Genomic DNA, 25,324 nt, shown 5'->3' with positions numbered 1-25,324 from the left:
TTCATTTTCTGCTTATTTCTTTTACAGTACACTTCATTCTTTGAGTTTAATAATCGCCTGGAGTTTATAATGGACAAAGCATATGTCTACAGGTGAGTATCATTGGTAAAATTGGAGGAAGTAGAGAAAATGATAGCAGAACATTTTAGACAGCATTTAGGAGACAATGACCATACTGCTCAAAAACATAGGACATTTTGTATTTTGCTATAAAAAATGCATTATACAAAGTAAATTGGGCTAGTTCAAGTCAGATTAAAGTAAGGAAGCCAGAGTAGGAAAGAGGATCTATTGTGTTTCCACTTATACAGTAAAGACAAGCCCACTCTTACAAGTCAGCTCTCCATCCCTCATAACGATTCATGCTTAGTCTAAATTTTACCCATTTGTCATTCCGAACTACATGAGCACAGAGACCTTCAGTCACAGTTCATCACATCCTCTGAGTTCATCCTCTGAGCCTTCCAGAAACCCAGGTAAACCTGTGTGGCACAGTTTATGGGAATCAGATGAAGAGGTGACCCTGGAGGCATGTCTTTCACAGAGTTGACTCACACCATCTGTCCAAAGAAATGAAGACTTTTTTACACTCTGTCAAGCCCATTCAAGACTCTGCAGCCAGACAACATGTGATGTCACCTTCTCTTTCTACTGCGCAAATGAGAGTTGACACTCGGCAAATGTAAAGCAAGATGGCTCATTGGAGACATAGAGCAAACAAAAACGTTGAAGTCAGCTGTTTTCCAGAAACAATGTCAACCCTTACTTTCTATTTATTCTTTCTGACAGAATCATTCGAACAACTGGCTACTTGCTGTTTGTTCTGCACATTAACGCCTGTGTTTATTACTGGGCCTCAGACTATGAAGGAATTGGCACAACCAAATGGGTCTATAATGGTGAAGGAAACAAGTGAGTAATAATTTTGTGTTCTTCTTAATTTTCAGTTTGGGTATATGAATTTTTATAAGCCAAAATTTTCCTGAGTTTTTATAAGAATATATTAATTTTAAATAATAATGAATTTATTTATGGCATCTCTTCAAGAGGGTATATAATATATGTTAGTCATATCCACACCTTTTAGTACCCTTGCTTATCCTCTTCCCATTCCCATTGGTCCTGTTGTCCTCTTCCCAGCTAGTTCCTCTTCTACTTTCAGGTTATGTGTGATCGCATATGCGCGTGTTTGTGTTTTCCTGTGTGCGCACATGCAAGCATAAGCGTGTGCGTGTGTTTGCCTGTGTGTATGTGCCCAAGCATTTGTGTGTGTGCTTATGAGTTTAATTTGGATTATTTACTGAAACATGGATAAAAGATTGTAGACACTTAGACAGCTTACCAATAACTATGCCACTAAAGACAACTGTTAATCACTATGTAGCATAGGCAGTAAAACCTCCCTTGTGTGTTAGTATGCTGTCAAGTAAAAAAACATAAAATAGAATAGAAACTATAAGAGGTTATCTGATACACAGCAGGGTTGAGTGTGTATGCATGTGTGTGTGTGTTTATGTGTGTGTATCCTAGATTGGTCTGCAAAATGTGATTCTTACTCTGAACCATAATCAAAAAGTTTGTAAGACTCTGCTTTAGGTAACTTAGCAATAAGGTAACTTAATATCTTTAATGAGGGTTGTTAGTAATGATTAATGTTAATTATTTAGGGGGCAGGTGCAATAGTAGCTAATTAATTGATCATTGAGAGGTTTCATGGATTTATGAGTCAGCTATATCCACTAACTAGATTGAATAAAGAATAATAATACTCATAAATAAAACTTGACAATTAGGCAGCAAGTACCTCATGAATTAAACAAGTCACTTGAAATTTCTAATGCAAAAGAATCAGGGTTCAATCATGACAATAGAGTTATTTAATAGCAAAATGTTCCTTTACATCAATACAAGGCCTAGGATAGAGTAAACTACACTAACTTTCTGCTCTAGGGAAATGACACTGGACACATTAAAAGACAATGTATTCACTGGAAGGAAAGAGTACATCACCGAATGCCTCTGAAGGGCAACACATAGCAACCTAGGGATGGAAAGCAAAGAAAATGAAAATATCTCACAAAAATATATACTACTCAAAGCAAGTCAGTTACATATACAGAATTATAAATATTTTTTTACTTTTAATCTGAACTTGTTTTCTAAATACTCTTAATATTATAATTACACCATTTCCCCTTTCCCTTTTCTCCCTCCAAACCATCCCATATACTTCTCCTCGATCTCATTCACATCATGGCCTCACTTTTCATTAATTGTTAGAAGTGATTATTTTTTAAATCTTGTAGTCAAAAGGTCCACTGATTGTGAAACACACACACGCATACACAAACACATGCACACATACACACACACACACAGAGAGAGAGAGAGAGAGAGAGAGAGAGAGAACATGGCCCTAGAAAGCTAGAAGATCAATCCTATATAAACAAAATGGATTTAGAATGTGAATTGAATCATGTTTTACTTTGATTCGAATAATATTATGGAAACTTAAGATACCAACTATAGGAACTCAGCCAATCCCGGTCCACCACGACTCCAGCCGTGCCCCTACCCCACACCGTCTGGCTGGGGTTGGAGGAATTCAGTTTATAGTGCTGGACAGCTGAGCACTATAACAATATCTTTGATGAGAAAACATAGCCTATCCTAGCATTGTGTTTAACTAACTGAGTAGGTCAAGGACACCCATTCACTGGTCTGGGTCTGTTCTCCCTCTCTCTGAGGAAAAAACACGGGCCCATCTAGCACCTAGCAACACCAGCCAGCCCAGATGGGCATTATAGAATGAGCAGAGATGGTGATGGAACTGATCTCTTGACCCACTGCAACACAGGAAAGTGAGCTCTGTCCTTCTCTGGGCAGCACAGAAGAGCTGACCCTCTTGATGAGAGCACAGATGAGCCAATCCTGAGATCGTGGGGGTGGGAGACTGAATCCCACCTCTCTTCTGGCATATGGCAGCATGGGCTGGGGAGAGATGCTCTTCTTCTGCTCCCACCCATCAATGTCTAAGGCAGGTGCGAGAGTTGACCCTGAAGTAAAAAGAGTGGGATAACTGGCCCTTTCACAAACTGCAACACTTGGGAGAACAGGTCCTGAACATCGCCTGGGCAACACAATAAAAGCCAACTCTGTTGGTGAAGGTGTAAGTGACCCAGTCCTGAAGTGGTGAGCATGGAAGACCTGTCCCTATCATCCATTTTTTTGTGGCAGCATGAGCAGGGGAGAATTGCCCTTCTCTCTCTCTCTCTCTCTCTCTCTCTCTCTCTCTCTCTCTCTCTCTCTCTCTCTTTCACACACACACACACACATACACACACACACACACACTCATCATTGCTTGAGGCAAATGTGAGAGCTGATCCTGTGGGCATAACAAGAGACTTGTCCCTGGGCCCCACCAGCTGCACCACTCAGAAGAGCAGGCCCCAAAATAGTGAGCATGAGAGACCTAGCCCCACCAACTCTCATCTGCTATATGGCCTCATGTACTGGGAAAAGATGCCCCCCCTCACTCATCAATGCAGGTGCAAGAACCGGCCTTGTGGGCATCCGAGCATGAAAGTTGCCTCTAACCCGCATCAGCTGCAACACTTGGGAGAGCAGGCTCTACACCTTACCAGGGTAGCACAATAGAACCAACCCTCTTAGCAGAGGTGTGGGTGAGCCAGTCCTGAAGCTGTGAGCATGGAAGAGCTGTCCTCACTACTCATCTGTCTTGTGGCAGTGTGAGCAGGGGAGAGTTGCCCACCCCCTGCCATCAACACCCAAGGCAGATGGGAGAACTGGCCCTGAGGTCATAAGAGCAGAACTGTCCCTGCTCCCAACAGCTGCAGCACTTGGGAGAACAGAACCTGCACCTCACCTAGGTAACACAATAGAGCCACCCCTATTGCAGAGTTGTGAGTGAGTCAGCCCAAAAGTCATAAATAAGCATGGCAGAGCGATCCCCATTACTCATCTGACGTGTGACAGTATGGACAGAGATACCATTCCCCAGTCCTCTAGGTCCATCAACACCTGAGACAAGTAGGAGATGCCCATGGTGACCTCAGAGCAGAAGGACTGTCCCAGCCCCTCACCAGCAATGCAGTTGGTCAAGTGGTCCCTGTACCTTGCTGGGGCAGCACAGAAGAGCTGATGATGTAAATGTGGGAAAGCTGACCCAGAAACTATTAGAAAACAGCAGAGCTGGATAATGTGCTTAATATGGCCCCTCAAACACAAGCAAAGCAAAGGTGGACTCGCAGGTTTCCATCACACTACTAACAGTCCACACGAAACACAAAACAACCAACAAAATACAAATTCAACCTGTGAAACTGGAGAAAATATTTACAAATCATATACATGATAATGGGTTAAAGACCCAAATATGAAAAATTTCTACAATTTGATAGCAAAAACTTTCAATAAACAAAAATCTAAGGACATTCTTGAATGAAGGCATACAGAGGGATGGCTGATAAGGATGTGAGGGATGTTCCATATCATTAATCATCAAGAAATACATATCAAAACTACAATGGAGCACCGAATTGCCCCTTCTAGAATGATAAAAAAGGGAAAAGAGGTGTCATGAGAAACAAAGAAAAGGAGGCAGAAAAAAGAACCTCCATATACCGTCAAGGGATTGTAAATTAGTATAGAAAACAGAATGAAGTCATCTCAAAAATGAAAAAAATAGTCTTTTTAATGATTGACACTTTTAATAAGTAAGATGGTACCTCAGTGTAAATTTGATTTGCACTTTTTTGATAATCAATGACACTGGGCTTTTTTTCATATGCATTTTGGTTACTTGAATATCTTTCCAGAAATATTTGTTTAGATTATTTGTCCAATTTTTAATCAGGTTGTTTCTAGAGTTCCTTATATGCTCACAGAGGCATAAGTCCTGTTTTCAACTTTTCTTTAGGTTCAATCTTAAATTCTCTCATTGTTTTAACTTGGAGCTGTGTGTTGTCATGCATTAAAAATTTATAGAGAGTCTGTGTATTAAATTCTCCAAATGGAATCTCCTTGAAAAGATTTATCTGCCTGGACTGTAGATATTAGAGATGGACACCCTTGACTAATTAAGCTAATCCTAGAAAATCAATATGATGCCATCTAATTAAATTACAAATCTTACCTTTGGTTGGGCATGTCTGGGTGTGCAAGACATGTCTGAGAAAAGAATCCAAAAATAAACCGCAAAGCATCAGGGCAAAAAAATTCCAATTAACATTGCATACTATTTAATATTTTAAAAGTTCAAGGCTAACCCTTGAGACTTGGAAAATCAATGCCAATGTTTAATATTTAACTATCATTTTTAACAACTATAAACAAGAAGGTGAAGGTAGATAATACTGTGTTTGTTCCTATTAACACTAAAATGATGTAAAATATAACACTAAAATGATGTGAAATGATGTAAAATTCCTGACCATATAGGAAAAAGATCTAGTCCTTTCCCACTCTTGGGAAGTATTAAGTTTAATAAATTTTCTCAGCTTAAAGAAACACACAGATTGAGGACCTGTGTCCTTTGGGTGATAGAACATCAAAATACAACCTATAAATTTACTTTTGTACTTTGTCTCTTTGACATCTAGTCCACTGTTAGTGAGTTGAGGCCTTCTGGGCATTCACTCCGTGGTATTTTTATTGTATAAAATATCTAAACTCTTCCCCAAAAATGTTTGTGGGATTTTGTTACTGTTCTGGTTGTGGTGGTTATTCTTACATCCACCAGGTTAAAAATATTCCATGTCCTTTAAAATGTATTGGATTTGAAAATAATTTACTTATAGATTTGATTTTTTGAGTACTAATTTTAGCACCAGTTATTTTCTTTATAAAACTTCTCTTCTTAGAATTTGAAAATGATTACCTTTGTTCAAAGACTAACACAGTCATAAAGTACTAAAGTGTTCCTTCTCTGTGTAACTCACTAGAACAAGAAATAGAGCCTGTTGTTGATGTATTATTAATTGCTATTAGGAGGCATGCCTGCACACGTATGGGGGTCAGAGCAGAATTTTATGAAGTCATTTATCTACTTTTACCTTTATATGAGATTCAAGGACTGTCCTGACGTTGTCAAACTTGTGGATGAGGACTGTTTCTGCTGAGCAATCTCTTGAGCCCCACCCCTGATGCTTTAATTTAATATTTTAATTGGCCTATAAAGAGGCAGTTTCCCTTATGAGACTTTTGAGCATACTCCATTTTGGTTGGTTTTACATCCACCCTCCTCCTCTCCACCTCTATGTCCCATCTTCCTCACTCTACCCTTTTGTCATTATTATTCCTCTCCAACTTTAATATTTCACATATTCTATTGGCTTCCTCGACCTTCTCTTCAAAGACTCTTTTTCATCTTGTGAACCCTTTTCTAGTATCATGATGTTTATTAACAATAACACCACCTTGATACATATATTTATCACTAAGAAGCCAGGATCTGCATATGAGAGAGACCAAACAGTATATTTCTTTCTAGGATTGAGTTCCTTCATTTAATTTAATGTTTTCCAATTCCACTCATTTTTTTCTGAAAATTTCATAATTCATTTTTCTTTATAGTCAAAATTTAACTTTATGATATACATTTTCATTATTAATTCATCTGCTAGTCAAAATCCAACCGTATCCCATTTCCTGTCTGTTTCAAATAGAACATCAGTGAGCATGGATATGTAAGTGTCTCTGGGGTAGAATACAGAGTCCTTTGGGAATATACCCAGGATTAATACAACTGGGTAATTTAGTCCTATTATTTTAAAAACAAACTTAACTAAGACAGAATACTGTAAGAGGTTCTAACCTGCCATGAATACCAGGAAGAAAAAAAAAAAACCTCACTGAGACCCACTGAGTTGAATGCCTATCTATAAAATATTTGGATTTTAAATTTATTTTTTAGTTATTTGAGAATTTTATACAATTGTTGTGATCATAATTCATTTGTTAGTACTGTCTATAATTCCTCACACATCCATTTGACCTCCCTGCCATCCTCAACTTAATGTCTTCTGTCAAAAATATAAACATGAACTCCAATTTGTGTTGTCTGTATATTCCCAGGCGTGGGACCATCCACAGAACCATGATCTACCAACCAAGACCCACACCCTTAAACAAAAGGAACTATCTTTCCCCAAGAAACCATCCACTGTCCACAGCTCCTGAGTCAGGAGTGGAGCTCATGAACGCCTTCTCGCTCCTTGCTAGAATGTTAACTGGCTTGATCTTATGAAGGCAACCACATCTTATGGGAGCTTAAGAGCTCAGCAGTTCTGCCATATTCAGAAGATACTGTTTCTCTCTCGTCCTCCAACCTCTGGTTCTTATAATCTTTCTTTCCTCTCTTCCATATGCAAGATTTTTTTTTTAAGATGTTATTTATTATGTATACAACTTTCTGCCTCCATTTATACCCACACGCCAGAGGAGGGAGCCAGATCTCTTTACAGATGGTTTGGAGCCACCATGTGGTTGCTGGGAATTGAACTCAGGACCTCTGGAAGAGCAGCCAGTGCTCTTAACCACTGAGCCATCTCTCCAGCCCTGCAAGATTTTTTTTAAGGATACATTAGGAATACCTGATCCAGGCTGTGTTATCAGAGATAAGTAATTTTATTTGTTGTTCTACAGTTCTGAAGTTCTAAATAAATAACCAATTCCATCCAAGGGTTGTTCCTTACTAAGGAAAGAGTTCTCACCTCTTCTCACATTTGCATATTTATTAACATAATAAAAATGTGTAGAAAAAGTGAAAAAATTTATCTGTTCTGTTTCTCATTTGTGTAAACAAGTATATCTAAATTATTAAGAGTTATCTCATCAACATAAACCTACATGATCTATATAATATTTTTAACATGTTGTTAGTTTGATAACTAAAATTTTTATTGATTTATTTGCTTTAGTGAGATGGAGGTTACCACAATGTGCATGTGGAGTTCTCTTCTCCTATGTTAATTAAAAGTGATTCAACTCAGGTTTGTTAAGTTTGTTGGCAATTATCTTTACCTGTTGAGCCATCTCATCAGTTCTGGTTTGGCAATTTAAAGATATCCTCAAATTCTTTGCCATCCCTCTCAGTGAGAGATGGAGTCCCTTATCTTCCAATCAATTCAGACTAGGAATTTGCTTGACAAATACACCAGAACAAGAAATTAAGATGTTGTGGGATTTCTAGATTATAAAATCCTTTTTATCTTCCTCTTGGACTACAATCATTCTAGGAGAAGCATCTGCCATTAAGAAGTCTACTAATTTATCTATTATAGTTTCTGATTTTATGTTCTTATAGGGTGTGTGTGTGTGTGTGTGTGTGTGTGTGTGTTTGCAGGTATGCATGTGCCTACATGTGTGTTGTTGTTTTTTTCTTGGTTTGTCTATTTTCTTTATTTTATTCTGGTTTTTTTTTTATTCTGGTTTCTTATTGTGTGTGTTAGACTGTTTGTTTTCCAAAAACAAAGAGAGAAAAGGTATGGAATTGAATGGGTGGTGATGTAGGGACGATCTCTGAGGATATGAGGGGAAAATGTAAGGGAAAAAAATATTTTCAATTAAAAAAAGAGGTCGTGCATTGCTGGTGGGAATGCAAGCTGGTACAGTTCCTTTGGATGCCAGTGTGGCAATTTCTCAAAAAATTAGGAAACAACCTTCCTCAAGACCCAGTAATACCACTTTGGTTATATATACAAAGGATGCTCAAACATGCCACAAGGACATGTGTTCAACTATGTTCATAGCAGCATTGTTTGTCATAGCCAGAACCTGGAAACAACCTAAATGCCCCTCGACCAAAAAATGGATAAGGAAAATGTGGTACATTTACACAGAAAAAAATAATAACATCTTGAATTTTGCAGAAAAATGAATGGAGCTAGAAAACATCATTTTGAGTGAGGTAACCCAGACACAGAAAGACAATTATCACATGTACTCACTCATAAGTGGTTTTAAAACATAAAGCAATGAAAACCAGCCTACAAATCACAATCCCAGAGAACTTAGACAACAATGAGGACACTAAGAGAGACATACATAGATCTAATCTACATGGGAAATAGAAAAAGAGAAGATCTCCTGAGTAAGTTGGGAGCATGGAGACCTTGTGAGAGGGTTGAAGGGGAAGGGAGAGGCAGGGAAGGGAACAGAGAAAAATGTAGAGTTCAATAAAAAAAAAATTTTAAAAAGTTTAAAAAAAGAGGTCCTTGTACCTTGAGACATACAGAATATGAGGAAATCCAATCTAGTCACATGAGGAAGATAAATAGAAAGTTTTCTTGCCATCCTCAATCAGACCAGCATAAGCTTAGATATGTAGGAGAAGAAGTTTCCTTGGGCATTACAAGAGATCATATGGAGAACATAGAAACCCAGCAACAGTAAGATTCAAGGGACAAGGCAGCGGACCTCAAACATATATTTCCAGATGTCTCCAATCATCCCAGTCACTCCATCCAAAAGTCCATTCACAGTGGAGCACAGATGGCAAGCACATCTGTCTGTGCTAAGTCTTGTACAAGTCTCTCACCCCCAAATTAGAAGCCTGATAAAGTAGACCACCAAAATTTGGAAACAGTAAATATCCTCTTTGGATTTAAATGTTTAGTCAAGTCCTAGTGTTTATTAAGATGTTTACAGTAGCATACACAGTGTTTGCCAGTTCCTGCATACATGAATTTTGTGTGTAAGCTAAATGGTACAATAATATGTACAGGAAAATCTATGCATCTTTTTTACAGGTATCTGAGATGTTATTATTGGGCAGTTCGAACGTTAATTACTATTGGGGGCCTTCCTGAGCCACAGACTTCATTTGAAATTGCTTTTCAACTCTTGAATTTTTTTTCTGGAGTTTTTGTGTTCTCCAGCTTAATCGGTCAGGTAAGCAGACAGTGAATCTACCAAATTTGTTCATTTTTAAAAGGCTAATAAATATTTATAAATTTTATGGAAGAAATATTGAAATCTGTAGTTCTTTTTCTCTTTCTCTGTTCTCTTCCTTCTTTTACTCTTTGTCACAGGTTTAATGAAATGTGCTTAGGCCAACATTATAATATTGACTTTTTTTTCAGACAGTCTTGATATATAGTCTTGGCTAGCCTTGAACTCATGGCCCTCTTTCCTTTCACTGGAGAATCAATTCACATCCTAAGTTCTGGAACTACATATCCATGCCACCATCCACAGATGTTCTTCCCTTTTAGTCATTAAATCTTCCAGAAAACCTGCTGGCCAAGTTTGTTAGGATATATACCCTTTGAATTTACAGTAAAGACATTGTAATTCATAATACATAGCAGAGTCTAGAATCTGAGTCAAGTGTTTCATGAAACATATTTTTGCATAGGATGTTGCAAAGTACACAATGCATAGTGGGCCTGTGACGTGTCAGAAACACGGCTGCAATGCACTTATGCGGCACAACTATGTGCAACTCCATATAAGGTTATAGTACATGATTTAAGAAACCAATTACTGCATCACAAAATCAATACAACCACTAGAAAAACTACTGATTCTTAACACACTCACAGTAGTATGAATAAAATCCATTCTGTAACAATAAGAACTACTTACCATGATGTTTGATACTGATCAAAATCGTCACAACTCAAATAATGCATCTATTAATGTTAAGTGTCTGCTAAACATGACAGATGTCAGAGGAGCTTAAAAATCCTCCATTGTCCAGAAAAGGGAAGCTTCTCAAGTTACATGGAGCAGATGCAGGTGAAGCATTCTTAACAGCCAGGTACCATTCAGTCATCACCAATAGGCAGGTCAGTTAATCAGAATCAGTTATGAAAATATGTCAGTGGCAAAACATGAAATGTGTTTGAGATACAAATGACAGTGATGGGGCAAACAATCCTTGAAAATAAAAAACAAATGCAAGAATAAAATATTTTAAGGATTCTGAATGCTAAATTTGAGTTTTACCTTGATAATAATGGGAAGCAGTCTAGGGAGGATATTGAATATAGAGATTCAAAGTTAATTATAATGTGAACCAGAAGAACCAGTGTTATTAAATATGTGTATTATAATTCTTAGGTGTGGTAAGTCTAGCAGATCAGAGACAATTGAAAGGATAAATTTGTTACACTCAGAGACCATAAGAGGAGGGAGCATGTCACCCATGAAAATGAGGATGTTGGGCAAAATAAGTAATTACTGGACTGGGGGTTTCAACTGAGTAAACATTAGTGTAAGCTAATTTTAAAAATTTTATCAGGCTTTGAGATGTTGATCTACTGGTCTGGGGCCTACTACTGTCATATGTAACAGGTGGTGTGTTAAATGTGGGAGACTGTAAGAAGGCTATAGAAGGAATAAGAACTAAGGATTAGTTCATTTGAATTGTAAAAAGTGTTCTCAGGAGAGTTAGTCACTGTCTGTCAGAAATTAGCTATAGCTAGAAAGAGCAATCAAGGTTTTGGTCAGCAAACCTCCAAATACAAATACATAAAAATACAGAAAATAGATAGGTGATTAATGTCAATGCATAGGGGCATGTCAACTTCAGCTTAGACATGTTAATGGACTATATAGGGAAGCTGGAAGGATAACTCCATTTAGGTATTGGAAATATTGAAATATTTGGAATACTGAAACCTTGGAACATCAAGAAGTTAAAATTTTTAAGTGTAAACTATCATAGTAATGAATGGGGAAATTCATAATGGTTGAAATATAAAACTAGTTAGAAAAAATTTAATCTAAATTTAAATGAAATGAAACAACACAATTTGTCATATAAAATCAATATAGGGTGCATTCACTGTTTTTGCATTTTTCATTTATTTTATTGAAAAAAGAAAACAAACTATCTTTTTATTTTACATATCAATCTCAGTTTCCACTTCCTCCCCCTTCCCACTTCACCCCCCATCCACTCCTCAGATAGGGTAAGGCACATTGCTTTGGGGAAGGTCCAAGGCCCTCTATACTATATCATTTTTACAGGTAGGGAGACTCTAGTTTGAAGAGATTATGAAGTTGGGCAGGGTGTAGTGTCACACACCTTTAATCCCAGGATATGGAAGTCTGAGTCAGTAAAATCTCTGTGAGTTCAAAGCCTGTCCAGGATAGCTAGAGCTACATGGTGAGGCCCTATCTCAGAAAGAAGAGAGATTAAGAGGCATCACAATTCATACTGTCTTAAATGGACAGTTGAAGTAAAATCTAATACACATTGACCCCTTGGTGTGTGCAAAGAAATTTTCAAAAGACTAGAAATTGATGTCTCTGTACTCTGATCTCAGCACTTGGGAAGCAGAAGCAAAAGAAGTCACCCAATCTATGGAGCTCAGCCAGGATTCTATTGCTAGAATTTGTGTCAAATATCAATAAAGAGAAAAAGGGAAAGACTGCCCAGTGCAGTGTGAGTCCTTCACCACTGAATGCTTGAGTAACCAAAACTGCATCCCTTGAGAAAGGCTGGACTCAGATTCTACTTTAGACCAATGGACCCTCAACATGCATTTCAAAAGCTCTTGTGGGGATTCTTATGCATGTAAAAATCTAATAAGTGCAGCAACCTGACTTTCAATTGTATTGAAGATTTAACCAGAGCAAGAATCACCTGAAAATGGTGTTGAGGTGCACAAGAGATTAAAGCTGGAGATAAAGACTTGTGTCTTAAGGAATAAAATTAAGGACTAAAAGATGCTAGAAAGGAAACAGAAAAAAAAGTAAGAGAGCTTGAAACAAAACTCCCGTGTATTCAAAGTTCATGCATATGGTCATAACCGTGACTATTCCTCAAAATTAACCATCATTCCTCACTCCTGAATCCTACTCTCTAGTACAGCTCACAAATCCTGGCATTGTTTAACTCTCCAACCATAATCTGCTTCTCTAGATTGAAACTTGTGATGGAATACATATTGTCCTCAGTTCCTACATCAGTGAAACCCAACACTGCTGAATTACAGGAGATAAGAAGTTCAGATGAACACACTACAAATCCTTGGTCCCTCAATACTATTTAAAACTACCTAACTTTTTCCTTGATTCCAGCTAACACTCTTGTTAAGTTTGTCAACCCAACCTGTAATTTATCACGTCTGATAGCTTTAGAGAACTGGATGATGCTGCTCGTGGCACGTGAACATGGAGAGAGAGAAGATCTAGGAGTTGAGGCTGTAGAAGAATATTTGGAGAGTCATTGAAGAATAAGGGTTGTAAAAGAACATTTCCTGTCTCAAACCACCTGCTCCAAAAGAACTGACACAGATGCTTAATATTGTTTATAAATACTTGGCTGATAGCTCTGGCTTGTTATTAGCTAATTCTTACACTTAAATTAACCCATAATTCTTATCCATACTTTACCACATTACTTGGTAACTTTTCTTAGCATAGTGTGCCTATGTTGCTCTCTCTGCATCTGCCAACATCTTTCTGACTACACCTTTTCCATCATCCTTAGATTGATTGCCTCGCCTATGCTTCCTGCCTGGCTATGGGTCAATCAGTGTTTTATTAAACAAATTCAAATAACAAATCTTTACAGTGTACAAGAGAATTATTCCACAGCAAAGAGTAGATGTAAATGGAGTCTGTATAGCTATTAGCAAATACTTTTAAGAAGTAGATTTTATTAACTCTAAAACTTTAAATTGAGCACAATGAAAGGTATTTGAACTATACTTTAAAAAAATACAAAAAAAAAAAAAAGCAGTAGCTTTTCCATAAGCAGAAAAGTCTCCATGGCTACTAGAATGAATGAGCTAAGTATTATTGTGAAAATGAGGCCTGACTTTCCTCCTATAATAAACCCACAGTCAAAGCAAATTTATAACCACTTGCTTCTCTCCATGTGAGAGAAAGAGCCAAGCAATCTATTTTTTGTGTGTGTGTGCTGAGATCTTAAAGATCAGCTTTTAACCTAGAGTGGGTTTTTATGGCTGAGTTATAAACAATCGAGAACTAAACCTGACAGTTCCTTAAGGATTGTCATAGCGGCAGACAGTGCTTCAGTAATTTCAGCACATTTCAACTTCTGCTGAATACTGTGCCTTGAGCATTATAAGATTTGATTTTATCTGTCTAAACAACACAAAAGGAAGACCAGAGGCTGAAACTGCATGATAAGTTGAGCCTGTAGAGCCAGCCACCCTGGCTGTCTGTGAAGGGTACTTTCATGGAAAGTCTCATCAAGATCAACCAGCCATTCTGCAGGATAATTGCCAAACTCTCAGTGCACTTCCCTTGCATCTGCGCAGGGATTATAGTTGCTTTAAAATGTCAACTAGCATTTTCACGGTAATACATAAATATGTGAAGATTATGTGCATTCACCTGCATTATGGGACCAAAGCCTCACAAAAAATCTCACTCAATTTGTATAACGTGCTTTATTAGTGTCGGTGAGATAATCTGATCTCCAACATTTTATTAGGACCTGATATGTCAGTGTGTTAAAATCAGACAGTGAGGGCACTAGACGGGGATGTTGTATAAGGATGAGCAATACAGATGAAATTTCTCTCCTGGGTGTGAATGACGATGCTTATGGTTTTAGATGCGTGATGTAATTGGAGCAGCAACAGCCAATCGGAACAACTTCTATGTCTGCATGGACCATATCGTTGCCTATATGAACAAATACTCTATTCCTCAGAGTGTGCAGCATCGAGTTAGGACTTGGTTGGAATACACATGGACCTCTCAGAGGATACTAGGTGAGCATGACAAATGATGGTTTACAAAACTGTGAACCTTATCACATAATAAAAATTATGTGAGATAAAAAAGAATTTGAATTTGAATAGCAGGTTGAAAAACAAATGATCTCTCGGACATTAAAGTACTATGAACTTTTTTTCCTTAAATGTAGAACCATATTCCAAGGTAAATATTGGAAGAGAAAGGTTAAATTATACTCAGTGCCTACCAGATGCTAGGAATTATATGTTTGCCTCACATCACATACATACACACACATATACAAATTTGGGGAATTGGGTGTCATTGACCCCTTTTCAGAGACAAGAAAATAACAGAGGCCATAAGTGCAAAATTTGGCCAAGAACCCATAACTGGAACTGAGCCCTGGGTCTGTTCTGTGTGTGACAGCTCCTCTCCCTGGGAGCAGCACAAGCTTTTGAGCCGTTTTCATTGTACAGCATAGTTTGCAGTCCTATGACCATACGTTTAATAGCTTTAAAGTTTCAAAACTAATGTTATACAATATTCAGTATTATAGTTAAAATACTTCATTGCTCTCAGATTGAAGAGATGGCTCAACGGCTAAAAGCACTGGTTACTCTTCCAGACGTCCTGAGTTCAATTCCTAGCAACCACATGGTGGCTCACAATTGTCTATAGTGTGATCTGATGCCCTCTTCAGGCATAAAGTTGTACATACAGATAGAGCACTCATATACATAAAATAAACAAATCTTTATGCTTCATTGCTTTCATGAGCAAAATAGCACCATTGTGATGTATGAAGGGCTGGGTATGGTAGAATTGCCTGTAGTAATTCCAGCACTTGGGATGGCCCAGTAAAAAGTTTATTGTAAATTCAAGTCCAATATGGGCTACACTACAAGGCCTTGTCTCTCAAAGCAAGAAAGGGACATATCTGAAAACTCAATGCAATGAAGATAAAGAAGGAGAATCACTGGAATCAATTGGTCAACCAGTCAAGACAGTAAGCTCCAAAGCCAATGAGAGTCCCTATCTCAAAATCAGAATGGAAAGTAATTAAGGAAGATACTAACATCCACATCTAGTCTCTAAACAAGCACACATGGCACATGAACACACATGAATTAAACACACACATGTGTGCATAAGCACATACACACACAACCTTGATGAAAAATATGTAGGTCTACTATTCATAATAAAGACACTGGATTTAAGACATTTATTTATAAAATATTTGCATTTTGTTATCTTCATTTTCATTATTCTTTTGTTTACTCTTTGGTGAATTGCTTTACAAATCATCCTACTTTGGGGTTGATGTATTTATTTTTACAAAGATGAGTCCAGCTTGCTTGAGAACCTACCAACGACAATGCAGTTATCTCTCGCCATTGACACAAATTTCAACATCATCAACCAAGTAGAGTTGTTCAAGGCAAGTGCTTTTATAATTGATAGAAGAATGCAATATTAATTTCTTCATAAAAATCTAAATTCTTACTTTATATGGAATTTATGAGTTTCTTCCTGTTTTCATTTTTATTACATTTTATTAATTTATTTGTTTTGTTTGTGCATGTGAAAGATGTGGAGGAACACGCATATGCCAATGTATGCATGTGGCAATCAGAGGGAAATTTACAAGAGTCAGTGGATCTCAGGAGTCAAACTGAGGTGAACAGACTTGGCAGCAGGTACCTTTACCTGCTGAACCATCTCACTGTTCCTGACTTATGTTTTTAACAAAGTCAAAATAACCTGGACCATTTACAAGAATCAAAAAGATTATGGGTCCCTGTTCAACAGCCAACTTGCTCTTTAGAAGCCTCTCTGTTCTAATTAGTGTCAAGGAAGAGGAGTTCTTCAGACAAGTTCTTCAGACTCTTCTTGCATAAATTTAAATTTAATTAAACTTCACTGTTCTGTCTTTGCTAACACGTGCATCACCTTCCGCTTATGAATGTGCCTTAGCAATGCAAGATGAATCGAGTTCCCAGATCAGCTCTGCATTGGCCTTCTCATGTAACTATTACTAATGTTTTAGACTTAGCTTTTTTTCTTTAAGGAAAAGTCCTGTAATATAGCACTTGTCAGCTTAAAATCTGCATTAATAAAAATAAACAAATTTTAGTATGGTTTGAATGATGGTGCCATCACCAAAATTCATGCTGAAATTCAATTCCAATATTAAGAGGTATAGCCTTGGGCTAGTGTCTGAGTCATAAGAAGTCTGTCTTCTTGCTATATGTCTTTTCCTAGCGTGAATGTTTATTCACTCCAGACAGGGCAATGATGACAGACAAAATAATTCTGCCCAAGTATAGCTTAAGAAAACAGTGGGTTTGTCGGATTTTCTTGCAGAATCATAGTTAAGAAGTTACTTGAAGAAGCGTAGGTCACTCAAAGGCAGCTGCATGACAGGAAAGCTCACCCTAGCATCAGTGATGACTCACAAAATCTGAATCTCTGGAGTTTCCTGCTCAACTTCCAAGCAGCCCCTCTTCTCTATTAACTGCTCACTGCTTATAGAACCTTGCAGACAAGTATTTCTGAGCTTCCTGGCTCTTACAACTTCTGTGAGCCCCATAAGTTTCATTACCTTCTTATGAGTATTCTCTTCTCTAAAAGATTGACTGTTAGAATTTAGAGGAAATAACAACATGTCTCCTGACTATGAGTGCACAGACTAAGATCTGTTACTTTGGAGTGATAAACTCCCACGTGGAAATGTCATGTAACTAATTTGATTTCCTAATCTTGTGTTCCTGGGAGAGGTTCAAGTTAGAACAATAATTTAGATCTACCCATATATTGATGTCTTTTAAGCATGGTGTCAGTGTAAACACCGAATTTCAACAAAAACTGGAAAGAAAATGTAATCCATGCTGAAGCACATGCCTTGAAATCTATAATCACTACTACATCTGGCCAGAAGATGAAAGAATGGAACTATGTGGTGAGATTGCTAGGCAGAGTTACTTCAAAACCTGGGCCAATCATGCTGGCTCTGTATGATCCTGGAAGCAGGACAGTATCCAAAGATTCTTGACTATGATCGGATCTAGATTTCCACCTAATATCTAGATGATACTTAAGTTGCCAGATGACACAAAACAAAAAAGAATAATCTTAATTGTGCTGATTGTAAATTACAAATTTTTAAATTAAACATTTTTAAACAATGAACAAGCCAAAATTAGCAGCAACAAGTATGAAAGTAAAATTGAGAACTTACAAATCAAATTGAAAAGAACACTAGTGTTAAAAAGAACATTAGTTCTTTAAGATCTTTTTAGACCAGTACTGATTTCAAACTCTGCTTGAATCACAGAGTTATAGATGAGGTTTCCTAAATTTTTACCTACATAGGTTTTGTTGATTACTTAAACTACTTTAAGTCTAACATATCAACTCATGAACAATAAGTTTTATGAGTGACACTGAATTTGAATATTTTTCAGCTGTGAGATCAGGGATTGGTTAGCAATTGCTTCTAGAAGGAAAGTAGGGATGCAGATATCAACCAGAAATGTCTATAGTACACAGCACGATTTCTGACAGAGAACAGCTGTGAGACCTCTCTCCCATAGTGTTTAAGCAGTTAACTGTTGGAGTAGGGAGGAAGGCAACTCAGAGTTGATATAGTTGACTCTATGTAACAACTCACCTATTGCTCCCCTAAGTAGCACAATTAAATTCTGGATAAGAGTGGGGTTGTTGTTGTTGTTGTTGTTGTTGTGGTGGTGGTGGTGGTGGTGGTGGTGGTGGTGGTGGTGCTGCTGCTGCTGCTGCTGCTGCTGCTGCTGCTGCTGCTGCTGCTGCTACTGTTGGGTTGTTGATGTTGCTGCTGTTGCTATTGGTTTATTGTTGTTGTTGGGCTAGCCTCCCACTATACAACCCTTCTGGTCTGGAACTCAATATATAGACTAGGCTGGCCTCATACTCACAGAAATCCATGGGATTGTTTCTCTTGAGCTGTAATTTTAGGACAAATAGAAATAGACTGCAGTATTATGCAGCAATTTCCTCCAAAATAAACCATGTCATCTTAGAGGGAGAATCATTAAGACCCAAGATATTCTAAATGGAGATGAAACCTTGGATCATTCGGGGTAACTGTTTAAGGCCCAGGGTGACCTAAACAGAGGTTTCTTAATACTCACAAAGTAAAAGATGAAAAGCATCAAGAATCCTTCTAAATTGACCTGATGCTCTAGGCCCCTCATTCCTCAAGCTTATAGAAGCAGAGAGGATTGTTAAGCTGTGCAACTCTGAAGGAACTCAGACAAGCTGAGTGGCCTAGACAGAGACTCACCAAACTGCCTGGAAGAACACCCTCCAATGTCTCCACATGCCTGCAGGCTATGCAGTGTGCTCCAGGGTTCCAGTTTCATGAACTGTCTGTCACTCATGTTGGGGTGGGTTTTAGTTATACAGCTGTCTTTGAGTCATTTCTGCTACTGTAAGTAACTCACCCACATTCCTGTAAGTAACCCCAATAAAACTCATTGATTCACCAAGTTGTACTTGGTGGTATCTGAACTTTGATCTGTCATTGGTTCCCTATCTGGAATGAATATATGTTTATTCATATCTCCTCAGAAACATCCAGAAAAATTCACACAATAGTAATAAATGCCATTAATGTAAGTTATTATAAGGCAACATTACAGAGAGGTCCTTCATTATCTGTCAATTCTAACAATACTACTACCCTACCCATTGGTTTACAAAATCTTTGCATGCTCCTCAAACACTCAGAAATATATGGAATGAGGTTGTCAAAGGTAGGAATGAAGCCATTATTTACCCTGGATCTTAATGTAGATATATGTGTTTCCACAAAAAAAAATAATAATACAAATATCTGCCACTTACCCAGCACTTACCGTGTGGCACAGTGCAGTAACTTCTTCATTATTTCTCTCAGGAACTCTATTTGTGGCTGAAACATAATTCCTTGTTTCAAAAGTTAAAGATATAACCCCTTGATCTCAGCAAATAATCACACTTAGAGATAAGGCCTTTAAACAGGTGATTAAGCTAAAAGGTGTTCTGTAATCCAGTGTGATTGCTTTTCTTAACAAGACACAGAAGTTTGGCATATACAGAAAGATACAGGGGAGGAGTGAGCAGGATGAGCATTTAAGAAGTCAGTGGAAAGACAGCCATCTATAAAACAAGGGAGAGAGGAACAGAAGATAACAAACCTGCAGACAGCATAGCCACGAGCTTCTAGAATTCAGTACTCTCAAGATAGGATTTCTTCTTTTGTAAGCCACATAATCTGTCATATTTTGTTATAGTAACTATAGCAAACTAATACATTCTTTTTTATTGAAAATAGGTTCTTTTCTATTGCAATATATCCTGATTATAGTCCCCCCCCACTCTTCCTAGTTCTTCCCCACCTCCCCTCCTCTCCAGATCTGCTTCCTTTCTGTCTCTCATTGTGAAAGAACAAGCTTCTATGAGATAACAACCAAACATGATGTAATAAAATACTATAAGGTGAGGCAAAGACATTCATATCAAAGTTGGACACAGCAACCCAACAAGAGGAAAAGAGTCCCCAGAGCAGGAAGTAGAGTCAGAGACCCAATCATTCTCAAGTCAGGAGTTCCATAAAAAAAACAAGCTAATGGCATTAGTATGCACACAGAAGAAATTATGTAGACACATATAGGCCCTATGCTTGCCACCTAAGTCTCTATGAGCTCCTATGTGCTTTGCTTAGATGATCCAGAGGGCAATGTTCTCATTGTGTCCTACATCCCATCTGAATCTTACAATTTTTCTGCTTCCTCTAAATCAGGATAACCTGAGCTCAGAGGGGAGGTGTTTAATGGAGACCTCCAGTTAGACACTCTACATAATATCTGACTGTGAGTTTCAACATCTGTTCCCTCTCTGCTGCTGGAGGAAGCCTCTCTGATAATAAATGGATAAGGCACTGATCTATGAGTATAGAATATCATTAAAAATCATTTTATTGACCTTTTAGGCCAGTCAGGTTTGGATTTACCCTAAGTCTCTGGGCTATCTCATCTCTGGTTCCTGGCATATACACAAGTATAGCTGGGTATGGGTTCAATCTCATGGAGTGGGCCTTAAACCAAATCAGACATTGGTCAGCTACTTCCACAAGTTCTGTTCCAACAATTCCCTAGCATATTTTGGAGGCAGGACAGATTGTAGGTCATAAGTTTTGTGGCTGGACTGGGGTCCATGTTTCTCTTTCAGTAGCCTATAAAATACCACCAAAAAAAAAAATACAAAAAACCCAAAAACTAGAACCTAGGGGTGAAGTCTCTAGTTAGGCACCAACTCAACTTCTCCATGTTCAATGAGTTGTGTGGGTGTTGTCCTTGGCAAAGGGACACACTGTCAGTTTTCAGAGAACAGCCTTTTGTCTTAACTTCAGCCTGGGTTGTTTGTGAATATCCGTAAGACCCTCTTGGCCAACAACTCAACTGAATGCAACCCAGTCCCTCCAGTGGAAGCCTTGCCTGACTACAAGGAATGGCCAGATGACACTCTGTATCCACCATTACTATGAGCCCTCAGTAGGATCACCTTCATAGATTCTAGGAAGTTTCTACAGGAATAGGTTCCTATACCATACCCCAGTTGACCCCTAAATCCAATTCCAGCCATCTTTCCCTGTTCTCTCTCCTCCCATCTCATTTTTCCCAGCCTGATCCCTCCTACTCCCACCCCAAACCAATCCCTTCCATCCATAAAATCTGTTCTATTTCCCCTTCCCAGGGACATCCATGAGTTGCCCCCTCCAAATCCCTTCTCTTTACCTAACCTTTCTGCATCTATAGATTGTAGCTTGGTTATCATTTAATTAATGGCTAATATACACTCAAGTGAATACCTACCATATTTATCTTTCTGTGTTTGGTTGATCTCAGTCAGTATGATTTTTTCCTTTTTTCATCCATTTGCCTACAAATTTCAAGATGTTATTTTTTAACAGCTCAGTAATACTTCATCATATAAGTGTAAACTTGAAGCTTTTATCATCTAAGTCTTTCACTTTCTTGGCTAGAGTTACCCAGAGATATATTATTTGAGGCTATTGTGAAAGCTGTTTCCCCTAATTTCTTCACAGTGTGCTTGTCAATTGTTTATAAGAGGGTTACTGGTTTGTTTGGTTTTGTTGTTGTTGTTGCTCTTTTATCTAACCACTTTGCTAAAACTATTTGTCAGGTTTAGTTAAAATTTTTAATATCACTTATGTATACTATCATATCTGTAAATAATACTTCAACTTCTTCCTTTCCTTTTGGCATACACTTGATCTCTTTCAGTTGTCTTACTGCTTGTGCTAAAACGTCAAGTATTTATTGATTAGATGTGGAGAGTGGACAACTTTGTTTTGTTCCTGATTTTTGTGGAATTGATTTGAGATTTTTTTCCATTTAATTCATTATTGACTATAGACTTGATATAAATTGCCTTTATTATGTTTAGGTGTGTCCCTTGTATCCCTAAAATATTCATGAAGGAGTGTTGGATTTCATTAAGGCCCTTTTGCATCTAATGAGATAATCATGTGGAGTTTTTTATAATCCCTATTTTGATTTTTAAATGTATATATTTTTATTAAATTAGGCAAGGGAAATCACACTTTGCTTTGGCCACTAAATTATTAGAAATGGAAGGAAATTTAATAAAAAGTTCTGCCATGCCACCTAGTGACTAGGATTAAAATCACATACCTTAAAAAAATAAATAATAAAATAAAATAAAAAATAAAAAATAAGAGCCCCACCTCCCCACAGAAAGAAACTGGGAGACCTTGAAACACCAAACTTGAAACATGAATGTCTATTGCCTACCAATCAAAGAAAACATAAAATGTCTGACATTTGCTACTCTGGAAAAACTGTAGATCCCATTCTGCACAGAACACTTTACTGTGACCTGTGATTCACTTATGACTAACGGCTTCTGGGAAATCTGTGACTTCCTCAGTAGGAAATATCAGGAGGAATCATTTGTGTGTGAGTGACAGTCACACCCAGAATAGAATGGGAAAGGCAAAGTGATGCCTCCACACTCAGATCCCAGCAGTGGCGGCCTAGTCAGACATCCCATCATACATCGCCTCACCAGGGCCTGAAATCGGGCTGCTACAGGAAACCCATGTACCATTGTCACCAACCTCGGTTTTACAGCAGGACTGTCAGTCATGAGGTGCTGTTTCTAGACTTTCCTCAAAGCTTTTGAACAGTAAGCTCTTAAATTAAACAAATCCCAGTCCTTCACATCCTGGTATCCAAGGCAGAAGCCCAGCAGTAGGGGGCACCTCCTGTAGCTGACTCATACTGTCTGCTCTTTAGGGTGCCCTAGGGTGAGGAGATTCTAAATAAATATAAGATGATGATGATGATGATGATGATGTGTGTGTGTGTGTGTATGTGTGTGTGTGTTGTGATGATCAGCTAATTTCAAACATATAATCCATATCAGTGTTTGACATTTAGGAAAGTATTATTATTACTGTTGCTGAGAAACAAAACTGACACAGTCTCAGTGTAATATTCAGACTAGTAAAGTTGAGTTCTTGGCATGACCCTGCCTGATCCTAGAAGGATGAGTTAGCTTCACTTCTCACTTGGAACATGTAAAGTTCCTGGAAAAGCGTGTATAATAATTCCTAAAATTATTGAATTATTCACAGTTCTTAAAGGAAGCTGCTGGAGAAAGCTATTATTAGTGTTGCAAACACTGAGTGTATGACTAGATCTGATAGGATTTAAGATTCAGTATTGATAAACTGTGAACTTGTGACTCACCTTTCTTTTTTCAATGGGAATGAAGTGTAAGATAAAACAACACATTTCTCTTTACAGTAAGCAAAACCAAGCTGGTAAAAGCCTTAGAGATCATTGCTTGTTCTTAGGAGTCACTTAAATTCAGAGTTAATTAGAAATCACTGATAATATTTTAAGGTCCATCTCAAAGAAAACACACAAAAAGGTGTGGGGTGCCTAGAAACAGAAAAGAATGAGCCCCATAGAACTAAAAATGTAGGGATTCTACAGATAAGTTTTATCAGCTTCCATAAATTATGTTCCATATTTGTAGATGTTAAAAATGAGTTTCCTGGAACTGATACACAACAGTTAGGTTATACTTTGAATAAATATGGGATCTCCCACACCTCAGTTTACAACTCCAGAATCTTAACATGTATATTTAACACAGTTTTTAGGCAACACTGAACTTCTCATTGTTTAAAACAAAATCATTTCCACCAGTTTTATTTCACACATCAGCCCGTGTTCATTCTGTGTCTAATATGTCCCAAGCTCTGGTGAGAAGAGAGCAGATAGTCCAGGCCCCTTGACCTCAGAGTGCTCAGGAGGTAATGCCTGCTGGGTGGGTGACACAAGAGGGAGTAAAGAGGCCTCCTCAGCTTCCTAGCCTTTGCCTAAAACACAAAATTGACTCTTAGCCCCACAGGGGAGTTGGAAGAGTTAAAAAGACAAACAAAGCAGTAAACTTTAATATAACTGCTAATATTATTACAACCATCATGTTAATGTTTCATCAGGCATTCTATCCTCACAATATTGTAGAAAAGAAAAAAGTTATCCGTGTTTGGTGTTAATCTGTGCACTGTTAATCTGTGACTCAGATCCCACACACTGCTGGGGTGGGTTTGCTGATATCCCTGAGAGAGAAGTCTCTCTGGGGTTTGAGTGTGAGCATATGGCTATCTAGCAGGCAGGTTAGTTCTGGTTAGTTCAGTTCCTCTGCTTTTTCCCATGAACAATGGCATATCAGACCCACATCCTGTACCTGCTTATCACCAGTGACCAGCTTAAAGGAGAAAAGGTGCAGGTAGTCTTGGACTCTGCCCAGTAGGCATTGTTTGCCCTGTTTAACCAGTGCAGCCATGCTGGAAATCTTGTGGAATCACAGAAATGGGATATCAAATCTAAAAGCTCTGTATTAGGGTGACTGACATAGCAGCATCGTTCATGATCCCCAAATATTCACTGCTTTCTGGAGGTACTACAAGGAAATCTAGAAGCTTTTATTTACATGGCATGACAAAAAATTCAAAGAGATGATCAAGGGGACTGAAAGAAGCTTCAGGGAAAGTTGGGATGCCTACACCCATCCCCCGAGTTACATGGCGTATAAAATGTCAGCCATCCAGGGTCTACATCAGCCTTTTCTTGTCCTGACCAAAGAATAAGGCTTAAAAATAAAGTTACCATATGTATTTGTTAGGTTTTTGTCAAATTGGCACAAGCTAGAGTCATCTGAGCAGAGGGAACCTCAATGAACAAATGCCTCCATTAGATGGGCATGTAGGAAAATATGGGAGATTTTCTTATCTAATGATTGATGTGAGGGAGTTCAGCCTACTTGGGGCAGTGGCACCCCTGGTATGGTGGTTTGAATAAGAATGGTCCCCATAGGCTCATATATTTGAAAGCTTAGTCATTAGGGAGCCGCACTATTTGGAAGGATTAGGAGGTGTGGCCTATTGGAGGAAGTGTATCACTGGGAGTGGACTTTGAGGTCTCAAATGTCCATACCAGGCCCATTGTCTCTCTCTTGGCTAGGGCATTAGGATGTAACTCTCAGCTACTTCTCC

The 25,324-nt window shown here is 38.1% G+C and overlaps 1 protein-coding gene across 1 annotated transcript in view; it reads left to right on the top strand.

Annotated features, from left to right (window-relative positions):
- Cngb3 (cyclic nucleotide gated channel subunit beta 3) overlaps window positions 1-25,324 on the top strand; it is a 144,029-nt gene that overhangs the window by 82,860 nt on the left and 35,845 nt on the right. Inside the window, exons 9-13 of the mRNA XM_057790739.1 lie at window positions 28-92; window positions 790-912; window positions 9,774-9,915; window positions 14,564-14,723; window positions 16,035-16,132. Of these exons, the coding sequence (XP_057646722.1) occupies window positions 28-92; window positions 790-912; window positions 9,774-9,915; window positions 14,564-14,723; window positions 16,035-16,132 (588 nt within the window). The remainder of the gene's footprint in view (window positions 1-27; window positions 93-789; window positions 913-9,773; window positions 9,916-14,563; window positions 14,724-16,034; window positions 16,133-25,324) is intronic.

Source organism: Chionomys nivalis, chromosome 16 (genome assembly GCF_950005125.1).
Source record: "Chionomys nivalis chromosome 16, mChiNiv1.1, whole genome shotgun sequence".
Classification (NCBI taxonomy): Eukaryota; Metazoa; Chordata; class Mammalia; order Rodentia; family Cricetidae; genus Chionomys; species Chionomys nivalis.
This window is presented reverse-complemented; position numbering and strand designations above follow the sequence as displayed.